At 38.1% G+C, this 24,944-nt stretch overlaps 4 protein-coding genes across 9 annotated transcripts; 2 read left to right on the forward strand and 2 right to left on the reverse strand.

Moving 5' to 3' along the window:
- The first annotated feature begins 372 nt into the window (after positions 1 to 372).
- On the forward strand, positions 373 to 16,923 carry sas (stranded at second). 4 transcript variants are annotated; one of them, XM_011309434.1, is made up of 10 exons: positions 373 to 829; positions 7,551 to 7,979; positions 8,101 to 8,584; positions 9,015 to 9,229; positions 9,489 to 9,841; positions 10,158 to 10,422; positions 11,654 to 12,799; positions 13,764 to 14,467; positions 15,099 to 15,650; positions 15,759 to 16,923. In XM_011309434.1, exons 1-10 carry the CDS (start codon positions 730 to 732, stop codon positions 15,870 to 15,872), a joined length of 4,362 nt encoding a protein of 1,453 aa, XP_011307736.1. In that variant the 5' UTR covers positions 373 to 729; the 3' UTR covers positions 15,873 to 16,923. The 4 variants fall into 4 exon arrangements, with proteins under 4 accessions (XP_011307736.1, XP_011307744.1, XP_011307752.1 ...); XM_011309442.1 differs by having other exon boundaries at positions 8,104 to 8,584; XM_011309450.1 differs by having other exon boundaries at positions 15,099 to 15,675; positions 15,759 to 15,848.
- A 187-nt stretch (positions 16,924 to 17,110) lies between these two features.
- On the reverse strand, positions 17,111 to 18,707 carry LOC105269323 (glutathione peroxidase-like). Its single transcript, XM_011309470.1, has 2 exons — positions 18,415 to 18,707; positions 17,111 to 17,955 (listed from the first exon to the last, which is right to left on the reverse strand). The coding sequence occupies exons 1-2, from the start codon at positions 18,419 to 18,421 to the stop codon at positions 17,351 to 17,353; spliced, it is 612 nt and encodes a 203-aa protein (XP_011307772.1). The 5' UTR covers positions 18,422 to 18,707; the 3' UTR covers positions 17,111 to 17,350.
- A 131-nt stretch (positions 18,708 to 18,838) lies between these two features.
- Gar1 (Gar1 ribonucleoprotein) lies at positions 18,839 to 21,208 on the forward strand. Of its 2 annotated transcripts, none has more exons than XM_011309501.1 (4): positions 18,839 to 18,920; positions 19,642 to 19,760; positions 19,817 to 20,057; positions 20,168 to 21,208. In XM_011309501.1, exons 2-4 carry the CDS (start codon positions 19,648 to 19,650, stop codon positions 20,447 to 20,449), a joined length of 636 nt encoding a protein of 211 aa, XP_011307803.1. In that variant the 5' UTR covers positions 18,839 to 18,920; positions 19,642 to 19,647; the 3' UTR covers positions 20,450 to 21,208. The 2 variants fall into 2 exon arrangements, with proteins under 2 accessions (XP_011307803.1, XP_011307809.1); XM_011309507.1 differs by lacking the exon at positions 18,839 to 18,920 and adding an exon at positions 18,958 to 19,102.
- On the reverse strand, positions 21,119 to 23,519 carry Larp7 (La related protein 7). 2 transcript variants are annotated; one of them, XM_011309490.1, is made up of 3 exons: positions 23,494 to 23,519; positions 21,720 to 23,103; positions 21,119 to 21,429 (listed from the first exon to the last, which is right to left on the reverse strand). In XM_011309490.1, the coding sequence occupies exons 2-3, from the start codon at positions 23,075 to 23,077 to the stop codon at positions 21,204 to 21,206; spliced, it is 1,584 nt and encodes a 527-aa protein (XP_011307792.1). In that variant the 5' UTR covers positions 23,078 to 23,103; positions 23,494 to 23,519; the 3' UTR covers positions 21,119 to 21,203. The 2 variants fall into 2 exon arrangements, with proteins under 2 accessions (XP_011307792.1, XP_011307783.1); XM_011309481.1 differs by having other exon boundaries at positions 23,464 to 23,502.
- Between the last annotated feature and the right edge of the window lie 1,425 nt (positions 23,520 to 24,944).

Below are 24,944 nucleotides of genomic sequence, written 5' to 3' on the forward strand. Positions count from 1 at the left end.
AGCCGAACAGTCCACTCATCTCCAGAAAATGACGAGAAAAAAATCCACACTATCCCCAATAATCCCGAGCTGTCCATAATTACACGTACTCGCCCCCTAATGACAATTTCAAATGTTAAAATGTTAAAAATGTTTTTTTTATATTTATAAAAATGGGCGTCCATCGACTGGGCAGCTTTCTTAGACGTCCAACTGTTGATCGGTACAGAACTCGTCGAGGGGAATACGAAAAAGCAATGAACCTGTTGGAGTGAGTGGAAATAGGACAAGCTAAAAGCCAGAGGAAGACAGTAAATGTTTCTGAGTGTTGTCCACACCTATTCCAGGTGAACCTGTAGTGGAAAAGTCTTGAACTGGAGGTAGAAACGAAAGGAAGGCGAAGGAACGGGCTAGGAGGAATAACGCCTCTCTCGTTGCTACACTCGTTTCAGTCTCTGTACCTCAAGGAGGTAAAGTCCCGCTTCTCTCACATTATTATACCTCAGTCAATCAGTATTTCACCGATAATTCCACATCAATTACACCATCCGCCCCCACCCGTTTTGTAATTATTTATAAAAAACTGGTCAAGTGCAATCTGTTGGCTGTCATCGGTGCAGGGGATTCGGGATTATTGGGATATAATTCAAACTGTGAATTTGGATTTTAAGTGAATGTGAGTGCTGAATTGTGGAGGATTATTCGTGATTGTTGGGATATTAATTGGAACAGTGGAAAGAATGCGGTAGAATGAGGATTCAGGGGATATGCATCATCCTCCTCGTCCTCGGGGCTTTTTGCCTCCTCGGGGATGCGGGGGCTAACAGATTTGGAAGATCTGATGGCAATGGTAAGTTCAATGGATCCAGTCTTAATGGACTGTTAAATAGTTTTTGCATCAAGTTCTTTTCGCTGAATTCCCAGGATTTTTTCAAATCTCAGTTGAACTTTCACGGGAATCTCAGGAGTATTGAAACGGAAAATTGAATATTCCTTTGTTTTTCTGTTCGATCTATTGGAAAATCGATGATGTAGTCGAGCTCGGGTAGAATAATTTTTACTAAGAATTCAATGCAATTTTACAGTTCATTTTAATATTATGTTATTATAATGAAGATGTAAATAAATTGAGGATCACTTATTTTCAGTTCTCTTGGAATTTTGCAATATTTCTGAATTATCAGTGGGAAAAAAAACTTGGAATTTTTAGTAACAATAAATTTAGAATAACGACATTTTGCAGTCGACACCAGTCGAAAATGGATTACAAAAAAATCAGAGACTGAAGAACGAAAACATTCCAGAAATCGTGCGCTTACTCCAGAGATAATTAATTATTTAATTATTTATTTATTCCAGGATAACCTCCTTACAATTAAAAAATCATTAATCAAATTAAATTGAGTGGATTCATTCAATCGTCTTCAGATTGCAAATTCAAATTTTTATCAAAACAAACGGAGATTTAATAAAAAAATAAAACAATAGATTAAATTTGAAACTTAAAGACAATTGAATGAATCCCTTCAGCTTGATTTGATAAATTATTTTTTAATCGCAAGTAGATTATCCTGGAATAATTATATATAATCTATATAAATAAATAAATAATCTTTTTAATTATTCTTCAATCTGATGCAGTTTTTTTTTTTTTGAGTCAATTATCGACGCGTGCTTGTTACAAGTGTAAATAAAAAAAAAATAAAATTGCAATGAATTTCTACGAGTTTATCGATGAGTTCAGATAAATTGGATTTGAGTATTGATACCCATGGGGTCCGGGTGTGTGGAAAGTGTGCGACGTGCGATGGATTCCACAGGGGAAATCGAGTCTCACCGATCCACCTCTGTGGAACTGACTTCTCCATTTTTTATTATTATTATTTTTTTTCATTGTCTTCTTCATTTTGCTCGGATGATATGTTTTGATGGTGGAGGTGTAATAGGGCGGATGTAATAGGGTAATCACTCCTGGACTGTACGTAGACGATGGGCGTCGACAAACAAAACTTCCAGGAGATGTTTCTGCTTCCTCGGACATTTGCGTAACGATCGATTTCCATTCAATGCGCAAACCTCTCGGCTTTTTCCAATGACTCATGAATGTTGGATTGAGTGGTGTTACAGGGGAATTATTATTCAGGGGAATTCGGGGCGGGTTTGTCGCCCACTTCGTCGTCATGGGAATTCCACTCGGGCCTTCTGAGGTCACAGAAAATTATTGAAATTTTTTATTATATATACTCGGCTATTTATAGGAATTTATTCAAGTACATGGGGATAAATTTTTTATAAAATTGATTGAGACGTTTTGTAATGCGTTAGCAAAATAGTAATTAAGGAATTGATTACAAAAAATTGGCGGAAAATTGGGTAACATTGAGGAGAAATTAAAATTCCATACAATTCTTTGAATTCTGTTAAACATTTATCTGCTCTAGGAATTTGAAAAATATTATTTTTTTTTAATTAATTCAAATTATTAATTATAGTTATAATTATAGTTCTTCAGCAAAATAAAACGGAAAAATTAGAATAGTAGATCGAAACGATCGAGAAACTTTTTGATATGAATCATAACATACGACGGATTGTTATAAATTTTTCTCATTATTCAGTTAAAATAATGCAAAATCGGGGAATGATAACATCTTTATTAATAAAAACTCACATGATTCCAGCATCCACAAGAGCATCGGACATGGAATGCCGGGAAATTCCAAACGTTGAAAAAGAAATCCGAGAAAATTATAGAAACCACTTGACAGCTTCTACAATTTTTTTCTATAAAATCAATCCGATATGGAATCGAAGATGAAAAAGAAATAGTAAAAATTTGAGGGTCACGAAAAATTGTGGGAGTTATAACTATTTTTTGGGTGGAAATTTTGGATGGAAATAAAATAAGTAGGCCACCAGCTGAGAATCGATTATCAAACGGACATGACGTGAGGATTCGTCATCGAATGATCCGTGACCTTCAAATTTTGGGAGAGTGTGGAGCCAATGCATTCTTAACTTACACTTTTTTTAATTTTTTGGGGAGGAGCATTTTTGAGGAATTTTTTACCTGTTGGTCAATGGGCGAAGAGTTTTCGTTGGTTTCTGGCTGGGGTGCCTGTCAGGTTTTACCTGGGGCGATGATGACTCGAAAGGAGTTCAAAAAACAGCTATTCATCTTGTTTCGGTGAGTTCCTTTCACTCGACTAGTCGGCGAAAATTATCTGTGAGAACAATTCGCGATGGGCAGTCCCTGCAATGCCATCCGTCACGGATAATTTACTTTTGAGAAATGCTGAACGTGCTTATGTTGACTGCTGAAAAAAAAATTAATTCCTCGTCATCTTGAGAAAATTTAAAATTTCAATCATCACTGAAAATGAATAAAATACCCGGTATTTTAATAATTAAAATTCCAATTTAATTTTTTCCTCATTTCAATGTCTTTTTAAATCATTCTTTTCTATCAACAAAATTAAATTAAATAATTCCATTGAAAATACGCTAAAATACGTAAATACGTGAATACGTGATTATTTTCCGTAAATTTTCAATTTCGTACTAGAATTATCCAGGAAAATAGCGAGATTTTTTTCAGTCGATGGAGTTAATTCTTTAACGCGTCTCCAGAACTCGCACGAATAACGGACGAAATCATTAACGTGTGATATTCACTAACATATGGATACAAAAACACGTGAGATTGGGTCATTGATGCTGAAGGAAATGAGCCTCGGAGTAATTCATTACCCCGTGAGAAATTTTTCACAACTCGTGGAGTGATCACGCGATTAAAATCCCATCTCTCGAATTGTTTCCCCCTTCGATGATTATCAATGATTATACAATGGCTCTAACACTGGGTAGAGCACATTTATTTGGTTCACCTGGTACATCTTCATCTGGCAATTTAGTGGATGACAAGTGGCCTCATTACCCTCGAAATTGGGGAAAGGCAGTGGATGGAGTAATGAGGAAAGAATTGTGGGTAATCACCGAGAGATCTTCATCACCGGAATTACCGCCGATTCGACGGAATTAATGATTATTTTTTTATGGACAATCACTCGTACGCGGAGAGAAATTCTTCAGAAAAATTCACGGAGTAAAATTTATCCTAAAAATTACCTCGAATCGAAAATAAAAATCAGTAGCGAAAAGATAAAAAAAACAGAAACAGAGACAAACCCCTTCAACAATTTTACTGCCGATATCTCCGAAACCGGAAGAGGTACCAAAATTCTCGTAATAACCTTTTTAATAGTTCTCAATTAATTCTATAAAACACATCTTAATGAAAATTTCACTATTTCCCTCGGTTTTGGAGATATTCGCGAAAAACTTGACCACAAAAATTACCATCGACTGTTATCATCAAATAAGAGGAAAATAAGAAGAAAATGAGAGGAAAATGAGAGGAAAATAATGAAATATTCTGAGTTACAGCAGCTAGTTTTACGGTATCCTACCCTACTTGCCGTCCTCCGGTATAATATACGAATAATTTAAAAACCGTTGGTGATTTTCGATGATTGAATTCCAAGAACTCCGAGAAAGACACGCCTCAAGAATATCAACTCATACCATTGACCACAAAAATCAATCAGATTTCCAGGGAAGCCGAGCAAGGCATTGTGTACAGAGACCAAAGGGCCAATGATTTTATCAATTCAAATAAAAAATCCAATCGAGTATGATCTTCGTGCACGATCCTCGAGGTTCATGCATGTGTTACATGAGTATATATGTCGCCTTGGGGATATTCTTGTACCCCTGAGGACACGATTTCGTATAATGCCTCGTACTGAGTTTATTCTTCTGGTACGTCGCTTTCAACGAGTCGAGAAAAACTTCGTTCACTTAGAGAAATGCATGCTTCAAGGGGCAGTTGTGAAGCGTGTACTTAAGTAGTAATAATTATTTAGAAATGAGGGACATGAAGAGATGATGTGGAATGACACGTGAAGGGACTTCATGGAGAGAGAGTGTACAGATTTTAGAAATTGTATTTTTTTTTTTTTTTAGAAATTGTATTTATTTTCAGAACAAGTCACTCGATTCTCCGTGAATAAATGCGTAATGAATTCATGATTATACGAAGGGCAAAAATAAATAGGATCGTTCCCTTTCCATCAGAATTCATGTGTCTCTTCCTTTCTCTGGCAAACTTAGTGTCCCAGCGTGGGATTGACAGGGGAAAATATCAAGTTTTTCCCTTTTCCTGAAATTTTAATAAGAATCATAAAACAGTAAGGAAACGCGTCAAAATGATTTAAAAAAATGTGTTCTAAGAAATCGAATGAATTCGTAAATGAAATAGCAATTATTATGTAAAAGTTTTTTCGGTGATTTATTAATGTAAAAATAATGATCACATACCAAAGGAAATGGATTATTACGGACTCTAGGAAGTCCATTTGGCTCCTCAGCTTCTAATCAAGATTGTCTGCAAACGTGGTCCCTCCATTTTTTATTATTTTTTAATTGAGAAGGCAAAAGAAGGCACTGAGAAATTCTTCTCAGTCCTGAGAAAATCCCATGCAAATCACCAATTACCTCAGTAAATCCTTAAACGATGACGTCACAACTGAAATCCTGAGACTTCCGGTTCCCATTTTCAGTTTCTCGAGAAATCCAGTGAAGATTTTGAAACGAGCTATCATAGACCAAAGTATTACATAGACATCTGGTCCCGACCTATAGCTCGTTCCGGTTCTCCTGAGACAGGGGGATACGTCTACTTCTCGAAAGTTTTCCACCAAGACTTCGACCTGTCCTTGCGAAACACCTGCTAGACTCCAGAGCTCTAATTATGGATTTGAGTTAGAAAATTGCACTTGGAATTTCAAGTGGAAAAGTTCAATAATTAAAATGCAATAAATTAAATGTTAATTCATTAAATTATATTTTAATCAACTCAAAGTTTCATGTTTGACATTTTTACAACGAAGTGGCCACGAATTTCTGTGGAATTTTTTATTGACGTATTAATTTGATATTAAATATTAAGTAAAATAGAAAATATTGGAAGTCGAATTTTTTAAATCAGTTCTATAAGTTTTTGCAACCGAGACTGATAAATAAATGATACTTTTACGTGAAAGCAATTGAACTGTATTTTATCAATCCAAAATAAATGAATTGAAATAATTATTATTAATTATTCTTATTGCTATTGTTATATTGAATCATTTTGGTTAAAGTTCATTTGACTGAACGAATTATGATGTTCGATTGATTTGGATTAATGGAGCAAGGATGATGATCTTCGGGTGATTTAATACCGAATCATATGACACGAGGGTACGAGAATCTCTTGGTGTTACGAAAGATCAACGCACCTTCTCTTTCATTGCGAATACCTTGACACCCGCATTTATTTGCAATTAAGAAATATTAGAATTATCAAGAAAGACCCGACAATTTTAATGCTCTTGGGATATTACTACTGAAAATTTATCTATTAAATTAATCTATTATCTATTAAATTTATTCTATTTATTCATTTATTTTTGAATAATTAAATACCTGATGATGAGAAATTCAAATCATCTCTCATCAATTATAAAAGAACCATTTTTTTTAGATATTAGCAATTGCCTTGTTAAACTTTTCAGCGGTAATAATTTCAGCGTACAGTAACAATTGAACTGCTTTGTTAAATAATGAAGTACCAGCTGCTGAAACACCCGGAAAATCCGGAGAAAGTGGTGCAATTGTCGTGACAACTTCGGGAATCCCAAAAATTTCAAAGATGGAATTTCCCCGCACCGGAACTGGCACTTCCGGTTGGTGTTCCCCTCAATTTCCCAATTACATTACCGCAAGTGTAAAACCGTGACCACGGTGTTAGCTACCGTGAAGTGCATGAGGGAAATAAAAGAAAAACAAACATAAAAGAGGGAAAATTATCGTCAATGGGTGTATTGTCGGCAAGTGTAAAACTAGGGGGCAAATGATTGGCTATTACGCGTCACTGAATCATGGGGTACCGTTAATCATGACATTGAGAAACACCGGAGTAATGCAAAAACATTAACAATTTAGCGCATGCATCGACGCTATCCATTCGGTTATCTGCTGTGTCACAGATACTAATTTTTGGGGCATCACTGCATTATATGAGGGATAATTAATGGTCAGGTGGCCTTGTGCGATATCCGGTTGACCGAGTGTCTCCAAAAGATAATTATATTATAAAAAAAAATAAAAATACAAGATGTCCTACATAATGAAGGGATAAAACCGTTCGTATACATTTCAACATTTATCATTTCTGCTTAATCTCAGAATAATAAAATCACTGAAACAAAAATATTTAAATAATATATTCATTCATATATCATGTATTATATTATCATGTGAAAAGGAAAAAAGAATTTCCGGGATTTAATAATTGGAATATTAGATTTATTTCTAATTTCATAATTATTTGTGTCTTTTCCTGTTTTATTCTCCAGTCTTTCTTCATTCGGTGATTTTATATTTTATATATTTTTTCCAACACCCCCAGTAAATAATATCACTGAAGCAATAATATTCTAATAATAGTTCTGGTTTTATTTTTCTAGATGAAGCAATACCAGGAGTTCTCTCCCTCGGTGCCGACGACAATTCCGCTCTGCAGGTGCAGAAACCGTTGAAGGAGGGGGCGGAGATGAAGAAGAAATCGACGGCAGCTACCGATTTCAAACCCAAGGACGAAACGAAATATCAGAAGCCAAAGGATATTAAGAGCGAGGAGAAATTGAAGAGTTTTATGTTAACAACGACCAATGAGCCCTCAATCTTTCTTCCTACTGTTAGACCTTCCCAGAAGGAGAACATCTCCGGTAACGGAAGTATCTCACCGTTTCTACTCCGTGGAGAACCCATTACTGAAAATGCTTCAAGAGCTCGAGCCCTCAATATCACAGCTCCAGAGCCAACAAATTCCCTGCACGCTAATCTGACGGATTTGTCGGACGTCAGCATGGATGACGAGGATAAAGAAATGGAAGGTTTGTAGATTCACGATACTGTAAAAATCGGGAGGAAGCCTAAGCCAACGATTTATTCCTTTAAAATCGATTCCATCGATCAATCAACAGACTAGTGTTTATTCATAAATTTTTCCTCCAGCAGATGAACTCCCTGGTAGTGAGAATGCAACAGATTCTCCCAACCATCCGACATTTGTCCCCCCGAAATCATCATGTCGAGATGGAACCAAGACGTACGGAATTGGTGATAAAGTGCCTAGAGGATGTGAGGAGATGTGTGTTTGCGGTGAGGGTGGAGTTGTCCAGGATTGCAAGCCACGATGCGTGAGTCCATCGTTCAGGGCAGGTCGAGGTAATCAGGATCCACTGTGCGAGGAGCACCATCTGGACACCGATGGATGCTGTGCTACCCTGGTATGCGCTGATTCAGCACCAGAACCCGAGGAATCCTGTATTTTTGGGAATAAAAGTCTAGCGAGAGGCCAGAAGGTTGAGGATGGCTGCTCGCAGGTCTGCCTTTGCGAGGCCGGGGGAATTCTCAAATGTCAACCCAGATGTCCACCCAATGACACCAGCTCAGGGATCAAACAGCACGATCGTTGTGTTGCACTTCCAGACCCACGGTGAATAATAATCCATCGTTTATTTTTTTCTTTAAATCCCTGAAAAAGCTAAAGCTTCGAGTCATCGACGTCCTGAGGAATCTACTGCATTCGATCTACGATTTTTGTAATGATCCAGAATTATCCCTGAACTCAGATTTTCGCAGAGAAAAAATATCACTTACTGTAGACTAATGAAGCATAATTAATTTCCAGAGACGAACGCGTATAATATCACCGCCAATTGTAATTTCCCGCCTGCTTTCTAATTATGTACTTGCCATTCACGTTTTTCATGTAATTACTCATTTATTTTCACCTGAAAACTCTCATTCCTTCCGCATATTTTCATCAGTCTACTTAATTACGAGATTCTAATCAAGCAATATTCATAATACTGTAATTGTTTTTTTTTTTCAATTTCTACTACAATAGTTACTCATTTTTTCAGGGACTCTTGCTGCACAATTACGTTGTGCGATGTTAGCCTGGGTGAGCACGAGATCAAATCCGAGAATGCCGCCGATCTCACGGTTAATATTGCTGACGTGAAAGTATTGAATTCTACAGCGATTAAACTCAAGTTGTTATCTGAATTGTCGAATGGAGCTGCCGTTGAAATTTCGGAAAACAGTCATGTCTGGAGACAGCAAAAACCTGACAAGGGTAATTATTTTCCCTTCACTCCCAATAAAACCGATGGAAATTAATTTCATCGATGTATTAATCGATTGATTAAATTAAATTATCAATTTTAAATTACGATTACCATTTCCTTCAACTGGGTGATTTAAAATATCGAATAATGTAACAATATTTTCGGAATAACAATCGTTGATTATTGAGGCAATAATCCATTGGATGGAATCAATCCGGACTTTTATAAATTATTCATGTTTTATATATCTTGAATGTAATTATCTAGATGGAGTGCTGTCAAATCTGGAACCAGCCCACAGCTACTACGTAAGAATAGCCGAAGGGCCTCGAACAGGCCCCGCAATCCGAGTGATCCTTCCAGCCGAAGTGATAAAAACTAACATCACCGAGAAAATGGACAAGACCTCTTGCTTCCACCGTGGAAAGTACCACAAAATTGGTGCTGAATGGTACGACGAGTGCATCTCCTTCTGCATGTGCAGCGAGGGCCCAAAAACCGAGTGCGTCACGATAGAATGCCCTACGGACTTCGGTTTGGATGTCCTGGACCCCCACTGCCTCGACTGGGAGACTGTGCCACCCGATTTCGTCCCCAAGGAGCCCCAGTGCTGTCCCCAGGTTACACTCTCACAAAATTACCCTAAAATATCGAGGAATTGAAAATTTTAATAACGAAGTGTAATAGATTTTCACTCTGATATTTCCAACGAGAATAGAATCCTGGAGAACGAAATTCCATTGAGTCCTCAACATGAGTGAACGCCTTAAATAATAATTTTATTTTCCAAATAAAAAATCTCAACTGCTAAAGTCAAGTCACTGAAAACTCTGACAAATAATGTACAATTGTGTACAATTGTGTACATTATGTAAAAGATCCTGAAGAAAATTTATTTTTTTTTCATCAAAATTAATTTCCCAATCTCCTCAACAGCAAGTTCGCTGCAGGAACAATGGCTCCTGCGATTACGAGGGCAGAACATACGACAACTGGAGTGAAATTCCGAGTAATGTAACTGGATGTGAGAAAAGGTGTTACTGCGAAATGGGAAAAGTGGCATGTCAAGCTGCCTGTCCTCCAGTGACAGCTCTGCCACCACCGACATTGCAGTGCCCAACAAATCAAGCAATCCTGATGAAACTCCCTGGTGATGATTGCTGCTCTCACTGGGTCTGCGACACTACTCACATCACTTCAGGTAAATTCCTCAATCCGTACTAAACTAGATAAAATACTAGTCTTCATACTCACGTCGCCTCATTGATTGTTCCTCCATGTCCCAGCCGTGGAATTAACTAGTTGGAGTTGTATTGGCCTGGGTGAAGGGTCTTCTGCATTCAAGACTGGGATAAAAGTTGATTTCGATATTGTCCTATCTTCCGAATCTAGAAACAAAAAGAATATGAATGTTTTTTCTTGTGCAAACGGTTTGAGTTCGTCAGGGAAATTTTTTAAATCTATCAAAAAAATCTCTTCTTTGTCCCCATTGTATTAATTATCATGGCAGAACAATTTAGCTGCAGTAGTGAGGAGGAATTGACTTAATATCAACAACTTTTACCTATTCTTTTCTCATCGATATTCTGCTCTAGATTCCCAGCGGAACGCCTCCATTCACGTATGAAAACATTTCATAGAAAAACCAGCGAATTCGCTAGACAATTCTATTTGATTTCTACTTTACTTTCTATTATGGCAGTGTTTAATCGTCAATGGAGAATATTTTCTAGAGAATTTCATAGGTTCAATTTTATATCCTTCAAAGAAATAGCAGTGGATTGAATTTAATTTCCCCACGGTCTCTCCCAATCTTCTCCTGTTCCAAGTGTATGTATCCAGTATGAATCACTTCTTCAGAATTAAATATCCTGTCAACAAGTCCCTTCTGAAGACATGCCTCAAAGCCCCAAGTACTTTTTAAATCCAGATGCATGTCTCTCGAGCCCTGTCGTCTCCCCTGTATATATCCGAGGGCAGGTGTAAATATGCATGGAGAATCCAGAAGGAAGACTGGAGAAACCCCACAACCCAAGACGTAGGAAAAAATTCAATAGAAAAATCTTCCACTTTTTTTTTCTGAATTCTCTTGGATTTCTTTGAAAACTCGTTGGAAATGCCATCGACATTCGAAAATTCGAATTCTCGTTAAATTTTCCGGTAAAATTTTTTCTGTCAGATCCTGTAACACAATACAAAATAAAAATTCGATATTTTTATTTCCGAGTAAATCTAAAAGAAATAATTTCCCGAGAAAAATTGAAACAAAAAAAATGAAAAATATCAACTTTTTCCCATAATTTTCTGATTGCATTAGAATTGCAGGAGAATTCCAAGAGAAATTCATTGGAATTTGGTAAAATAGATTTTTCGATTGATTTCTTTTCTTCCCGAAGACAAACCTCCTGACACTGGACTTTCCCCGTTTGCAGGAGTGGCCTCGACACCATCGGTTCCAGGAGTTCCGATTCTAAAACCCTCGAACAGCCCCTCATTTCCATCCCCCCAAGACACAGAAAAAACCACGACAATCATATCCCCAACGACAACCCACTATCACCCGGATTCCCACCCTCTGATCCCGTACTACAACGGGCCATACAATCCAGACTTCAAGCCAACCGAGTCGAGTATCGAGGAGATATTCGGGCTGTCAACCCATGCCCCGGAGAGATCGAATCACGTCAAAGACAAGTCGAAATCAAAATCCGATACGAAGAAACCAGTGGAGCCATTGAAGCCCCACAAAGAGGTCCCAGAGCAACAAGTGCATAATTTCCCAGGGCCACTAGTTCCGGGTAAATTTCCAACAACTAAAGACCCCTCGAGCCTTTCCCAGAAGAACCCCAACAAACCAGAGAAGAACACGGAACCCCAGTTTGTTCCCCTGGACCACAATAATCCACCGGAATACTCTTTCTCCCCGAGCAACGGAGAAAACATTCCTCCAACGCATTTCGATCCCAATCACTTCGATAATTCTGAGGTTGGACCCCCGTACATCTCCACCAACGGTAGCAAGAAGAAAATTCCCCAGGGGATCGACAGCTTTGTGGATGATTTCAAGGGTAAATCCCCAGGAAAAGGCAAATCAGGACAGCGCAAGCCAGAGCAAGAGATTCTCCCTGACGATTTACTCCATCTCATCAATCTCCATCATCCCGGATTGACACAGCTCGATCATCCACCAGCCCAAGGCCATCCTGGCCTCTACGAATTTCACCAGCAGATCTCCAACCAGGGAGAATCACCTGGCAATCAGATACAGCCGAACTACTTCAATCCACCTGGAGATAACAAGAAACCTAGACCTCAGATCGTTGCTCATAAGAATGAAAATGGGGAGACGACTTATCATATTCATACGTCCGAAGTACCCAATTCACCTCATCAGATCGAGGAACTACTTGCTCACATCAGCCAGCATGACTCCAATCTTGGCCCCTTTCAACAGTATCCCAATGCACCGGCTATTGTACATAATTATCACAATGGCCCACCGCCACCACCTAGGATAGGCCCACAATTAACGAATTCAGGAGTTGTCACACACTTGAATCATCCGTTCAGTCAGTCAGGTTCGTTCCTGAATTGTCATCGTCAGGAGGCACTGTTGAAAATATTTTTACTGAAATCAGGTTTTGGGTAAATGAGTACCTGAGTATGAAAAATTTTTATTATAGTTATTACGATAACGCTAGATTTCGGGGGTATTATATCGGGAAGGAATAATCCAAATGATAAGTCTTAATTGAAAGTAAAAATTCAATTACAAATGGAATAAAATTGACGACTCAAATTTTTGTGGAATTCCAGGAAATCTTGTTGTTGAAGAGTTACGTATTTTATTGTCCTTTCGTTCAAATGATTAGGAAATCAGTAAAATATACTAATTAAAAATAATAATCAGTGGGATGTCCTCGAATTTTTAGGGAGATCACTGTAATTATCGGAAAATTCAGTAATTCTTTTCAACAGTGCAGTTTTGGTTTCATTCATGGGTCATTTTTTCTGGGTAGTTCTTAGAATTCCAAAACACCTCTGATATCACGGGGATGTTTTTCGCACCAGCCAATTATACCCATTTTATTTCCTTATTAATTAGCCTTCCGAGTTTAAATCTTCATAAGAACTATTTATTTTTAAAAGTTTGCCGTGTATTTACAGGAATTTAATGGAAAATCCCCAGTAATGCGAAGAGAAAATCAAATATTTATCATTTCTGCTAAATTCATCAATATTTCAGATATCTTTGTCTTTCAATTGCACCTTGATAAAATTTAAATAACCCCGTGATACCTTGAGGTGCACAATTATCATGAAATTATATCTGTGATTTTTTTTCAAATATCTCGAAGCTAAAGGTGACAAGAAAATTATTATAATTGCCTATAATACTATAATGCAGCTCTCAATTAGTCCGACGAAAAATGTTCCCACAAAAATAAGTGGCTTTAGTTCAGCAGTTATTTCGAAGAAATTCACAGAAATCAACTCGAAATCCTTTAACTCCAAATTTTTTAATAGTGCAAAAAATTGTAGGTGGAGCAAACAGATTCCCAGGAGGTTTTCCGATCCACGGAATCGGCGGATATCCCGACAAAATGAGTCAGTCCTCCTCCGACGAGATAGTGATTAAAGCGGTGGAACCCCTGGACGACAGAACAGTCCGGGTAGTTTTCACAGTTCCCCCAGTCCTGGTGGGACTTCACGGTCGCGTGGAGCTGCGTTACACCAGTGAAAAATCCAACCACGATCCGTCAACCTGGAAGTCCCAGATATTTATTCCACCTCACGATTTGATCGAAACACCCCAGATGGAGTTTGATCTGGACACCCTTGAACCTGCTACCGAGTACAAGGTCCGGGTCACTGTCAACCTCAAGGACATCGCCAACAGCCCTAGCAGCAGAATCTACACAGTGACAACACTGGAGAAACACGATCAACAGACAACCCTTCCTCCTCAGATACCAATTGATGCGGAGCTCCAGGTCATCGAGACCAACTCCAGTTGGGTCAATGTCATGTGGAAAAAGTTCACCGAGTATGAGATGCAATTCGTAGATGGAGTCCAATTAAGGTACAAAGAGCACGATGGAAAGGTCTACGCTGCAACTCCACTCATTCATCGTGCAGTTACCAGTTACATAATTGAGAATCTTAAACCAGCGACTGTTTACGAAATTGGCATCTCCATTATTCCTTTTCCAGGTCAAACTACAGAACTCATCAGTGATAAGACGGTGAGTATCAATGCAATGTTTCAGGTGTTTCATTCGTTTCATTCAGGCCAGGCAGGAAATTTCAGTAATATTCCTACAGGATACTCTTACGAGATTTCTGTTCTCGAAATTACAATTTTCGATATCGTCTATTACAAGTTTTACATGTGGTTTATCTCTTATACTCTTCTTTTTAATATCACAATTACAAAGAATGTAACTTTGTCACTTTTTATCTTTCCGTCGTGTTTCATCACAAATTTGTTGAAGAAAACATGGAGAAATCATGCGCTTCTACGACATGAATTCCGAGAGAATAAGTCATAAATAATAATCAACAAGTATACGTATTTTTCTGCAAACGTCTATCTTTGAAAAATGCCCATCGTGACGCTACATACTAAAATTGACAATAAGAAGAAAAAAAAATGTTTTTTTTTAAATTGTGTAGAATGGTTCGCAAGAGAAATCAGGATTGTTTTTAAGAAATTTGTTAACAGACATTATTTGAGAATTCATTCGTTTTCCCGGTATTGTCTTCAAAGGAAGATAAAAATAACTCAACTCAACTCTGACATTAATTCCCAGTAAAAGCCTCAGGCGATCGAGCCGCCATTGTCATTAGTCCCAATCAATCAATTCTCAATTGCAGGTGGAGATAATAACCGCAGTGGAACCGGATCCCTACTCATTCGAGGTCAAAGTGGAGATAAAAACGGTTAAATCCCAAGACGTGGAAGTCACCTGGAGTGGTGTCCCCTACCCAGAGGACAAATACGTAAACATCTACCGAGCAATTTACCAGAGTGACTCTGGAAAAGAGGACACGAGTACCTTCAAAATAGCAAAACGAGACTCGCCAGCTAAAACTCTGATAAGCGACCTGAAGCCAGGGACGAGATATCGCCTGTGGCTGGAGGTCTACCTGACAAATGGACGTATAAAGAAGAGCAACGTCCAGGACTTTGTAACAAAACCAGGAGTTGTCCTGCAAGCTGGTGTGTCCCATCAGGGAAAATTAGCCTCGATTCCCCTCCACGAGGGCGACTACTACGGTCCCCTCGTTATCGTCGCCATCCTCGCCTCATTGTCAATCCTATCGACCCTTATTCTCCTCATGATGCTAATGAAGAGGAGATCCAGCAGCAAAGCCGATATATCCCCGAGAAAAACAACATCAGCCTACGACAATCCTTCCTATAAGGTAGAAATACAACAAGAAACTATGGGTAATTTATTTGCTCTTTTCTTCCTCTATTTCCAACAAAATTCTGGATTATCTGTGAGTTATGTAAATTCTGTGATTTTTCAGACTTGTGAGGACGCTGTCACGATCACCAATGGCCATAACAAAGCCACTGAGCACGAAATGTCAACTATCAATTCCAACAATACCAACAATACCAACACTAAAGAGACCGTTTGATGGAGACTATTCTTGCAAGTTGTTGTTCATCACGGTATTACAAGTATTACATCGGTTGAGACATTAAATTTCCGTCCATGCGTCAATCTTATAAGCCGTCGTTATGCATCAATTTTAGTAAAACGCATACACCACTGCCATTATTTAACCTGATGAATCGTTTCGACTAGACATCGATAAATTATGCGATAGCGTTTTTTTTTTTTTTTTTTTCACTGTTGACTGTAGATTGATGCCGCTGGAAGAAGGCGGAGGACGGTGAACTTTTTAACTTTGGTTTTTTAATTGAAGACCGTTTTACCGCGGCCTTTTTCTCACAAGTTTTAAAACCTCAGGTAGTCCTGACGCTGAACTTATTTGTTGGTCGGTTTTCTGTTTATTTCAGTTTCATCGCGAAAGAGTGGGAGATACCGGAAAAAGTTTCGGACAAAAGTTATTCTCGCTTCGGTAATACGTAAATTTTTGTCTGGAAGTTTTTTTGTAGCTATGGGAGTTACAGAGATATTTGAATTTTGGTTGCTTGAGATTTTTGTGGGCAGTGGGTGCACTTTCTCGGAACTTCGACATTACGTCAATGATCTTTCCTGTAGGTCTAAATTACCTCCACTTCCTTTTGTTTGGTAGTTATTTGCCCCACAGACACCGACGTGGAACTACGGCGTATGAACTACAATTATCGTACCGAGATTTTTTTCTTCGTTATTGAATGATCGCAGTTCTGCATGAGAGCATGTATATAGAATTCCTGTGCAATAAGAATACCTGATAATCTCACACTAAAGTGACTGAGACAACGAAATGATCATTTTACTTTATAGAATATTTTGAACTGACGCCCTGGCACTTGATATCGAATTGAATCTAATCAGTAAGAGTTTTATCATTAATTATAATCATCATTATCATGTATTTAAATAAAGTAAGGTTTATATAATGTCGTCCTGGTGGAATGACGAAAGAATGTACAGTATATATTTGTATTAACAAAGTGAAATGGTATATATTTGCAAATGATTGAGGAAAATAAAGAAAAACTTTCTTCACTAAGATATTCTCGGGTTTATTGGTGCGTTTGGGATATAAAATTGATATTTTGTTTGGGAATCTAACAATTTATTCCATAATCTTGTCGTAGATATTATGAAAAGGAATTTCTATGTTCTAGAGAGAATAGTAATTATTAAAACATACTGCCCACCAGAATGTACATTAGATACATTAAATGGTAGTTTTTTTTATGGACATCATTTTACTGCAATGTCTTCAGGGAAAATTCACATTTCAATTGCAATTGAAGGAGAAAATGGAATTTCAAATAATGCTGATTGGGTATAATTTTTTTCAGAAGCTTAAAGCACTGAAAGCTGTCGAAACATTTGTGACGTTTTCAGAAAATGCTAAAATTGATAGAATTCACCCATATTGTATGTATTTTACGGATATCTTCCGATGGGAGTACATTGTCACGTGCAACTTGATTAGAAATATTCGTCAAAATCTTTCTCGATGCTCAAGGGTTGGGTGGTGGGTGTATAACGTTTAGCGACTTGTCCTTTCTTATCGATGAGGAATTTTGTGAAATTCCACGCGATATCACTGTTGTCGGTCGGTCCGCTTTGTTTGGACTTGAGCCATTTGTAGAGAGGATGAGCGGTGTCGCCGTTTACCTTGATTTTTTCGAACATGTCGAATTGGACGTCGTACTTCTTCACGAATTTTGCGATATCCTCGGATGTTCCTGGTTCCTGGTTGGCGAATTGATTGGAGGGAAACGCCAGGATTCTCAAGCCTTTTGAGTCAGCGTATTTTTTATGGAGGTCGACAAGCTGCTCGTAGTTGACGCTGGTCAGACCACATGCGCTGGCGACGTTGACGATGAGGAGGACGTGTCCACGGTATTTGTCCAAGGATACGTCGCTGCCGGCGAGGCTACGGGCACGGAACTGGTAAATCGAACTGGCGTTCTCCCAGTTTTTGTCCTGGTTGAAGCTCTCGTCCTGGCTCATGCAGTGATCGTCATTTTGATTTTCGCATGATTCTGCTGACACCAGGAGACACACGGACAACAGCGTCACAGCTAGACCTTTTTTTTTAAACGAAAAATTATTCATTTCGATAATCTTGACTTTTCTTTCTCGCGAATGAGTAATTCTCGGATTTATCCGGCTAAATAGATAATAAAAAATAAATAAATACAAGTAATTGATAAATAATTGTGGGTTGTACTCTGATGGAGAATACATTCGAAGCGCAAAAGCTTTGATTTATATGAAATATTTTAAACATTAAAAATGATGTCCTGATACTCAGAAAATTTCAACTTGTTTTTGACGATGAAAACCATGAAAATTCCGAGTATGACAGTCACAGAATTATTTCGGAGCCGCGTCTTTGTCGATTGACTTTTTCATCAACAGAAAAATAGACTAAAAAGCTTCACGTCTCAATAAATAAAATCCCCGTATTGTGAATATTTGGAATATTTCATGAATGTTTTATCAAGATTTCATGAATATTCTTCAATAACAATATCTGTACTCACCCAACATTGTGCACAAGAATGAGAGCCGGTATTCTTCAAGTGGCAGACAAGAGACAAAGATAAATACAACACTGGAAAAATTGATTTCCGGAGCTTATATACCCACGAAGACCTGTGACAACGTCACGGTGAATCTCTTACAAATATGAAGGAATTCACAGGCGACTGCGACTTTTATCACAAATCCCACCGGTAAAAAATGAAAAAATAATGCTATTCATGGAGTTAACTTCTGGACTCGTTTGCATCGAGAAAAAAATCAGGCGAAACAAACAACTTTGGGCATTCGTTATTTATAATCACGTGACCTTGATGCAGATCACGTTAAATGGCATCTCGTGCAATATTTATCATTTCCTTTTTGTCTGCTCCGGTTTGATCTTTCAGGCTACAGTTTCGTCAAGTTTCGTATATAGCATCGACTGTAGAGTGCGACACGGCGTGGTGCATGTTGTGAGGACTCGTCGTGGATATTATTTCCTTATAAACAAAAAAAATTCAAAGAGGTATGGCAATTATTTCGTCATTACTAATGAGCCCTCCCGAAGTATTTCCTGAGGATTTAGCACAAGAGAGATGTTGGAGGAATATTTTTTTGAAATCTGGTGATTGAGGTGTTGAGGTTATACACGCGGTGCTTCGATATTCTATTGACGGACCATTCGGAGGGTTGACACTTTATTATCGGGTAAATCTTCGCGATATTCAGATTCGTCATGTCAGTGGATTCTGTGCACTTTATTTAATCAGGAGAAACAGGTTTCATTTATCAATTTCATTTAGGGAAGGTTCTAACCTCAATTGCCTAAACATGCTGTCGTTCAATTGGCAATATCTTCCCACTCTACAGATCAATTTTGTCAAATCTGGTCTTATTTTGAAGAGGGAAAAAATGTCTTAAGTATCACGCTAAATGGAGAAATTTTAATTTTCCCTTCTCGAGTTATTCATGGCTATAGGAAGTTGAACTCTTCAGCGAGTTTTTCGGGAATATCTCCGAAATTTAAAGAGATTGAAAAATTTTCCTATGGACCTTTTTTTCGGCTCTGAATCAGCTGTATCAAAAAGGTTATTACAAAACTTTCGCTATCTTCAGTAGTTTCGGGGATATTTTCGAAAAACTCGGCGAAGACTGCAGCGAATTTATTTCCTGTTACCATTTCGTAACTGAATGTTATTCTGATAAAGGTCAGTATTTTCATTGAGTTAATGATTTGTTTCTTGAAGATAACGATGTCCTTTCGTGGTCGTGGAGGTGGTGGAGGTTTTGGCAGGGGCGGGGGCAGAGGAGGACGTGGGGGTGGCTTCCGAGGAGGTCGGGGTGGTGGTGGCGACAGAGGAAGAGGGTAAGTCATTCTATTATGATATTTTTCAGTTTGAATTGCTGATTGTGGACTTTCAGATTCGATCAGGGACCCCCTGAGCATGTGACCCCTCTCGGACACTTCGAATGGACGGTGCAGGATGATCTCGTTGCGAAAGTGGATATTGAGCAAGTGCCTTACTTCAACGCTCCCATTTATACAGAGAATAAACAACAAATAGGGAAGATTGATGAGATATTTGGCAACATCCGTGATTACTACGTATCTATCAAACTGAGTGATAATGTTAAAGCCTCGAGTTTTGAGAAGAATATCACGGTATGCAAACTCTTGTGTTTTTTTTAGACAGAGAATAATGAATAAATTTTCTATACACTGAAATGTTATGATACAATTAAAAATTTCATACGTTTTTTTGTGAATTCTAGTTGTTCATCGACCCTGGAAAGCTGCTTCCACTCCAGAGGTTTCTTCCAAAGCCTCCTGGTTCAATAGAAAAACGTCCAGCACGTGGTAAAGGTGGCTCCAGAGGAGCTCCAGGAGGCAGAGGTGGTTTTGGCCGAGGAGGTGGATCCAGGGGTGGATTTGGTGGTCGCGGCGGTGGCAGGGGAGGCTCTGGTGGTGGATTCCGTGGTCGAGGTGGTGGCGGTGGTGGATTTAATAATCGCAACAGTGGAGGAGGTGGAGGAAGAGGGCGAGGTCGATGGTGAAGATTATATTCCACAGAGTACAGCAAAAATCGTAAAATAAATATTCTCTTTTTTATTACTGAAAGACTTGATTAAACGGGCTCCCTAAATATATTAAACATATTGTACCGTCAAAGAAGAGAAGTAAATGTTGTTGCGTCGAGTGTTGCACTGAATGCCACGTCAATTTCACCTTTGAATTGTTATACCAGTGGCTACGAGGTGAAATAATTTAATTCAATTTCAGTGTAACGAATTTTTGTAAAATATATAGAAGTCCACGAGAGATAGGAAAATTTTCACAGACAATTTTCCGTAGATTTGTTTTCTACTCCATTTATAAAATCTTACAAGAATTTTCCCATCTCTAAAGATGAGCAGAAACCAGCCTAGATTCTTTCATCTCTTTACTGCTGATTTATTATATAAATGGAAATAATTTTCGAGGCATCATGAAGGAATATTGGAGGCATGAATGAGTAGAGTGAAATGGATACTTAATTTTTTTAATTAATTAATATTAAATGAATGCATTGTTTTTCTTGATAAAAATGCTTAATCCTTTTCACTTTCTAATTATTCAATGACGAATTTGAGTAATGAATTAATTTTTTTATTCTGAATATATTTCTTTAAAAACATGTAAGTGTTCATTTTGCCCTACTCAACAGAAAGAGAAACTTGGAATAATCTAGAAAATATATTTTGTGTAATTATCTCTTTGAAACTAAATGAAAAAAATTACAAATAACAAGATGCACATTATTAGGTGAATTTAAACCTCATCGAATTTAATGTGTTTTCCTAGTTCTTTTTCCGCCTTTTTCAGTAGCTTGTCTCTGCCCCGTTGCTTGGGACGATCTTTCCTTCCCAATTTCTCTTCCCTATCGCTCGCTATTTTCTTCCAATACATCTTCTCCTCCTCACCACTCAGAATGCTCAGGGCCTTGTCCTCAGTGTATTTCTCGACGAAATTTTTAGCTCCCTCTTGATCATTGCACCTGATATCGCAGACCAATGAAATTAGGGGTGACCAGTGAATAATTAATTTCATAAAAAATGATTATTTCTTAGTCATTCTATAAATAAATAAATACTTTTTATTAATTTAATTCGGCAAATGGCTTTAATTTTTTTTCAATCTTTTAAAAAATGTTTCAACTCCAAATTACGAACTAAATTCCGAATGTTGAAAGTTTAAATAATTATCATTGGAATATCATTTTAAATCAAATGCTTTCTTCTCATAAAAAAAATTAAATCCGTAAATTAAATCTCACAGGATTCTCACCTGATATAAGCGACATTGGAGCTTTCCTTGACGTCAATGTACTTGACACTGGGTTCATTCCTAAATTCATGTTTGAAGCCCTTGGGGTTGTTGCAGGGCTCATCGAGCTCGATCTTGACGATGAGCCCCTCAGAGAAGACGAATCTCGGAGCAGGATTCGGTTTTTCCCTCTCATCATTATTCTCTTCGACTTCCATCCTGTCCTTTCTATCATAAGACGACGGGTGGGTCCATCGGGTCTTCCTGAGGTGCTGCTTCAACTGCTTCATCTTTTCCCTTTGGAGCTCAAGATACTTATTCCTCAGCTTCTTCCAATCTTTCTTGGCCATTATCCTCAATCCAAAATCCACCACATCAGGCTGCTCAACCCTGGGCCTATACTTCCTTTTTCTCTTCTTCTTCTTAGTCCCCTCATCAACGTCATCCCCTTCCTCCTCCATCTCTTCAACATCCTCTCCATTTTTCTCCTCAGCATCTTCATTACTCTCTTTCTTTTCTTTCTTTGCCTTCTTTTCATTTTTTTCCTTCTCCTCCTTCTCTTCTTTTTCCTCCTTTTCAATCTTCACACGTTTCGCTTTTGAAGGAGAGTCGCCTTCAGGGTAATCAACCTTCCTCTTGGAAGACTGGACGTCCTGGGGAATAGGCTTGGACCCGAGGGTGGCATTGTCAATTCCACTGGGTGGATCGTCCTCTGAGAAAGTTGTGATGCTCAGGAGTTCTTGTGGAGACGTGTGAGAAGGTAGAGTGCAGTGTTTGTCCTCGAAGGCCTTGAGGCACTCCTGTGCACCCTCAATAGCCTCAAATTCAACGAAGGCGAACCCCTTGATCTTCTTATTGGTTTTGTACTTGGGGACAGATACATAAGCTATAGCTCCATATCGAGAGAAAATATTTATCAGCCAATCGTGGTTCGCATCAGGGGGCAGGCCCTGAACATACACAGAACAGGCGTCGCAGTCAGTCCTGGGAACAATTGGAGTCACTCGACGCACCTTCTCGCCATCCTCAGAGAGTTCCAACATACTGGAACTTCTCAGGGCCTTCGAGATCCTCGTGGCGTCCTGAGTGTGCGCCCGGATCTTGTTAAACTGGAGGAATACCTTGAGATCGACCCACGGATCTGTTTGAATCAAATTACTCAGAAATCTGTCTTTACTCAGGTTCGCATCCCCGAAATAGAACTCCATTTGCTTGAGAATCATTGCGTGTAAGGCTTTCTTTCGGAGACGAGGTTTCGATCGGGTTTTTTCCACTCGTGGAACCTCTCCAGGGGCCACTGGAGCTGGATCGTGCACTCGGGGCACTGGAATCGATTCTGACTCCAGGCCTGAGACATCTTCTTGATCTTCCATTACCATTTTCAACGAAATTCCCCGGGGGATTCCTGAAACACGATTCGTCAACAATATTACTTTTCGGTCGGATAAGGGAAAGGAGGAAATTGAACTTGATCAAATAAACAAAATCCCAATAAAACTAATAATGACTGAAACACCGTCGTTTCATCCTGAATTATTACGATTTCATTTTATGAATCGTTAAAATAATGAATATAAACAATGTTTATGTCCAGTAGTTAACCTGCATCGTTCGTAAAACGATTATTAACGTAAGTACAATTATCCCCAATTATTTAACAGTGAAATCCACGCAAGCACAGGGAAGAGATTAAATTTAACAATTTTTCATCAGTATTTTCAGAAGGAAACATTGAAAGTTAATAGAAAATAAATTATTCGTTTACTTGTGTTTATTGAAAGAATTGGCGACCTACAGCTTTCAAACGGACAATCCAAAGAAGATTGACTAAAGTAGAGGCTCAGTTCTGGGGGTTTGAGTAACCCCAGCGGCATCGTAGTACTGCACCCCAAGAGAGGGAGGGCGCAACACGCAATGCTGGGGTGTTTTTTTTTATTAACCAAGTTTTTATTGCAGTGCTGGGGTGTCCATCAAGTCGACGGGGTGAATTTTATTTTCTGCTGTACGAATGCTTTTTGTTTTTCATTTGTTTAACTGAAATTTAACCGACTGTAGTACGTACGGAAGGGGGAAACCACATCTTGTAAAATTTCAATGGAAAAAATTATTCAATATGTTGAAGATATACCACTAATGAGTTTATATTTTTTAATGAGCGAGTTATCCTAGTGGTAACGTGCTCGACTGGCACGCCGGCGACCCGGGATCAATCCCGGCATCATTAATTTTTTTTTTTTAAATAATTCCAATTTTTTTTTTTTTGTTAATGGCAAATCAATCGAAATATTGTGTAAAAACTGAATATTTGATAATCGAGGAGATATGCAATGAAATTGAACAATTTGACATTTTTTAAAACGAAAGTTTTTCAATATATATACTCCTAATGAAATTTTATTATTGTAATGGCGTGTTGTCCTAGCGGTAACGTGCTTGCCTACCACGCCAACGGCCCGGGTTCGATTCCGGCATCAATCAATTTTTTTTTTTTTCATATTAATTCCAATTTTTTTTTGTTAATGGCAAATCAATCGAATTATTGTTTAAAAACTGAATACCTACTCGATTGTCATGTTCCCCTGATACTTTTTCAAAAATTTCGAATTTTTCACTTTCAGTGAAAATTTCAGTGAATAACTCCTCGATTGTCATGTTCCCCTGATACTTTTTCAAAAAATTCGAATTTTTCACTTTCAGTGAAAATTTCAGTGAATAGCTCCTCGATTGTCATGTTCTCCTGATACTTTTACAAAAATTTCGAATTTTTCACTTTCAGTGAAAATTTCAGTGAAGAGCTCCTCGATTGTCATGTTCCCCTGATACTTTTACAAAAATTTCGAATTTTTCACTTTCAGTGAAAATTTCCGTGAATAGCTCCTCGATGGTCATGTTCCCCTGATACTTTTTCAAAAATTTCGAAGTTTTCACTTTCAGTGAAAATTTCAGTGAATAGCTCCTCGATGTTCATGTTACCCTGATACTTTTTCAAAAATTTCGAATTTTTCAATTGCAGTGAATACCTACCTAACGAAAAAATTTCAATTATTTAAAAAAAAAAATGAATGACGGCGGGATCGAACCCGGGCCGTTGGCGTGGTAGGCAAGCACGTTACCACTAGGACAACACGCCATTACAATAATAAAATTTCATTAGGAGTATATATATTGAAAAACTTTCGTTTTAAAAAATGTCAAATTGTTCAATTTCATTGCATATCTCCTCGATTATCAAATATTCAGTTTTTA

This window comes from Fopius arisanus, unplaced genomic scaffold (genome assembly GCF_000806365.1).
Source record: "Fopius arisanus strain USDA-PBARC FA_bdor unplaced genomic scaffold, ASM80636v1 scaffold00003, whole genome shotgun sequence".
NCBI lineage: Eukaryota > Metazoa > Arthropoda > Insecta > Hymenoptera > Braconidae > Fopius > Fopius arisanus.

Bases quoted from the DNA above. Each gene is read 5' to 3' on its own strand.
- sas (XM_011309434.1), top strand. From the start codon at position 730: ATGAGGATTCAGGGGATATGCATCATCCTCCTCGTCCTCGGGGCTTTT. The intron at 8,585-9,014 runs GTGAATAATAAT...TCATTTTTTCAG, and splicing joins GTTGCACTTCCAGACCCACG to GGACTCTTGCTGCACAATTA. The intron at 10,423-11,653 runs GTAAATTCCTCA...CCCCGTTTGCAG, and splicing joins CACTACTCACATCACTTCAG to GAGTGGCCTCGACACCATCG.
- Gar1 (XM_011309501.1), top strand. From the start codon at position 19,648: ATGTCCTTTCGTGGTCGTGGAGGTGGTGGAGGTTTTGGCAGGGGCGGG. The intron at 19,761-19,816 runs GTAAGTCATTCT...GTGGACTTTCAG, and splicing joins GGTGGCGACAGAGGAAGAGG to ATTCGATCAGGGACCCCCTG. The intron at 20,058-20,167 runs GTATGCAAACTC...TGTGAATTCTAG, and splicing joins GTTTTGAGAAGAATATCACG to TTGTTCATCGACCCTGGAAA.
- Larp7 (XM_011309490.1), bottom strand. From the start codon at position 23,077: ATGGTAATGGAAGATCAAGAAGATGTCTCAGGCCTGGAGTCAGAATCG. The intron at 21,430-21,719 runs GTGAGAATCCTG...CTGCGATATCAG, and splicing joins TCCAATGTCGCTTATATCAG to GTGCAATGATCAAGAGGGAG.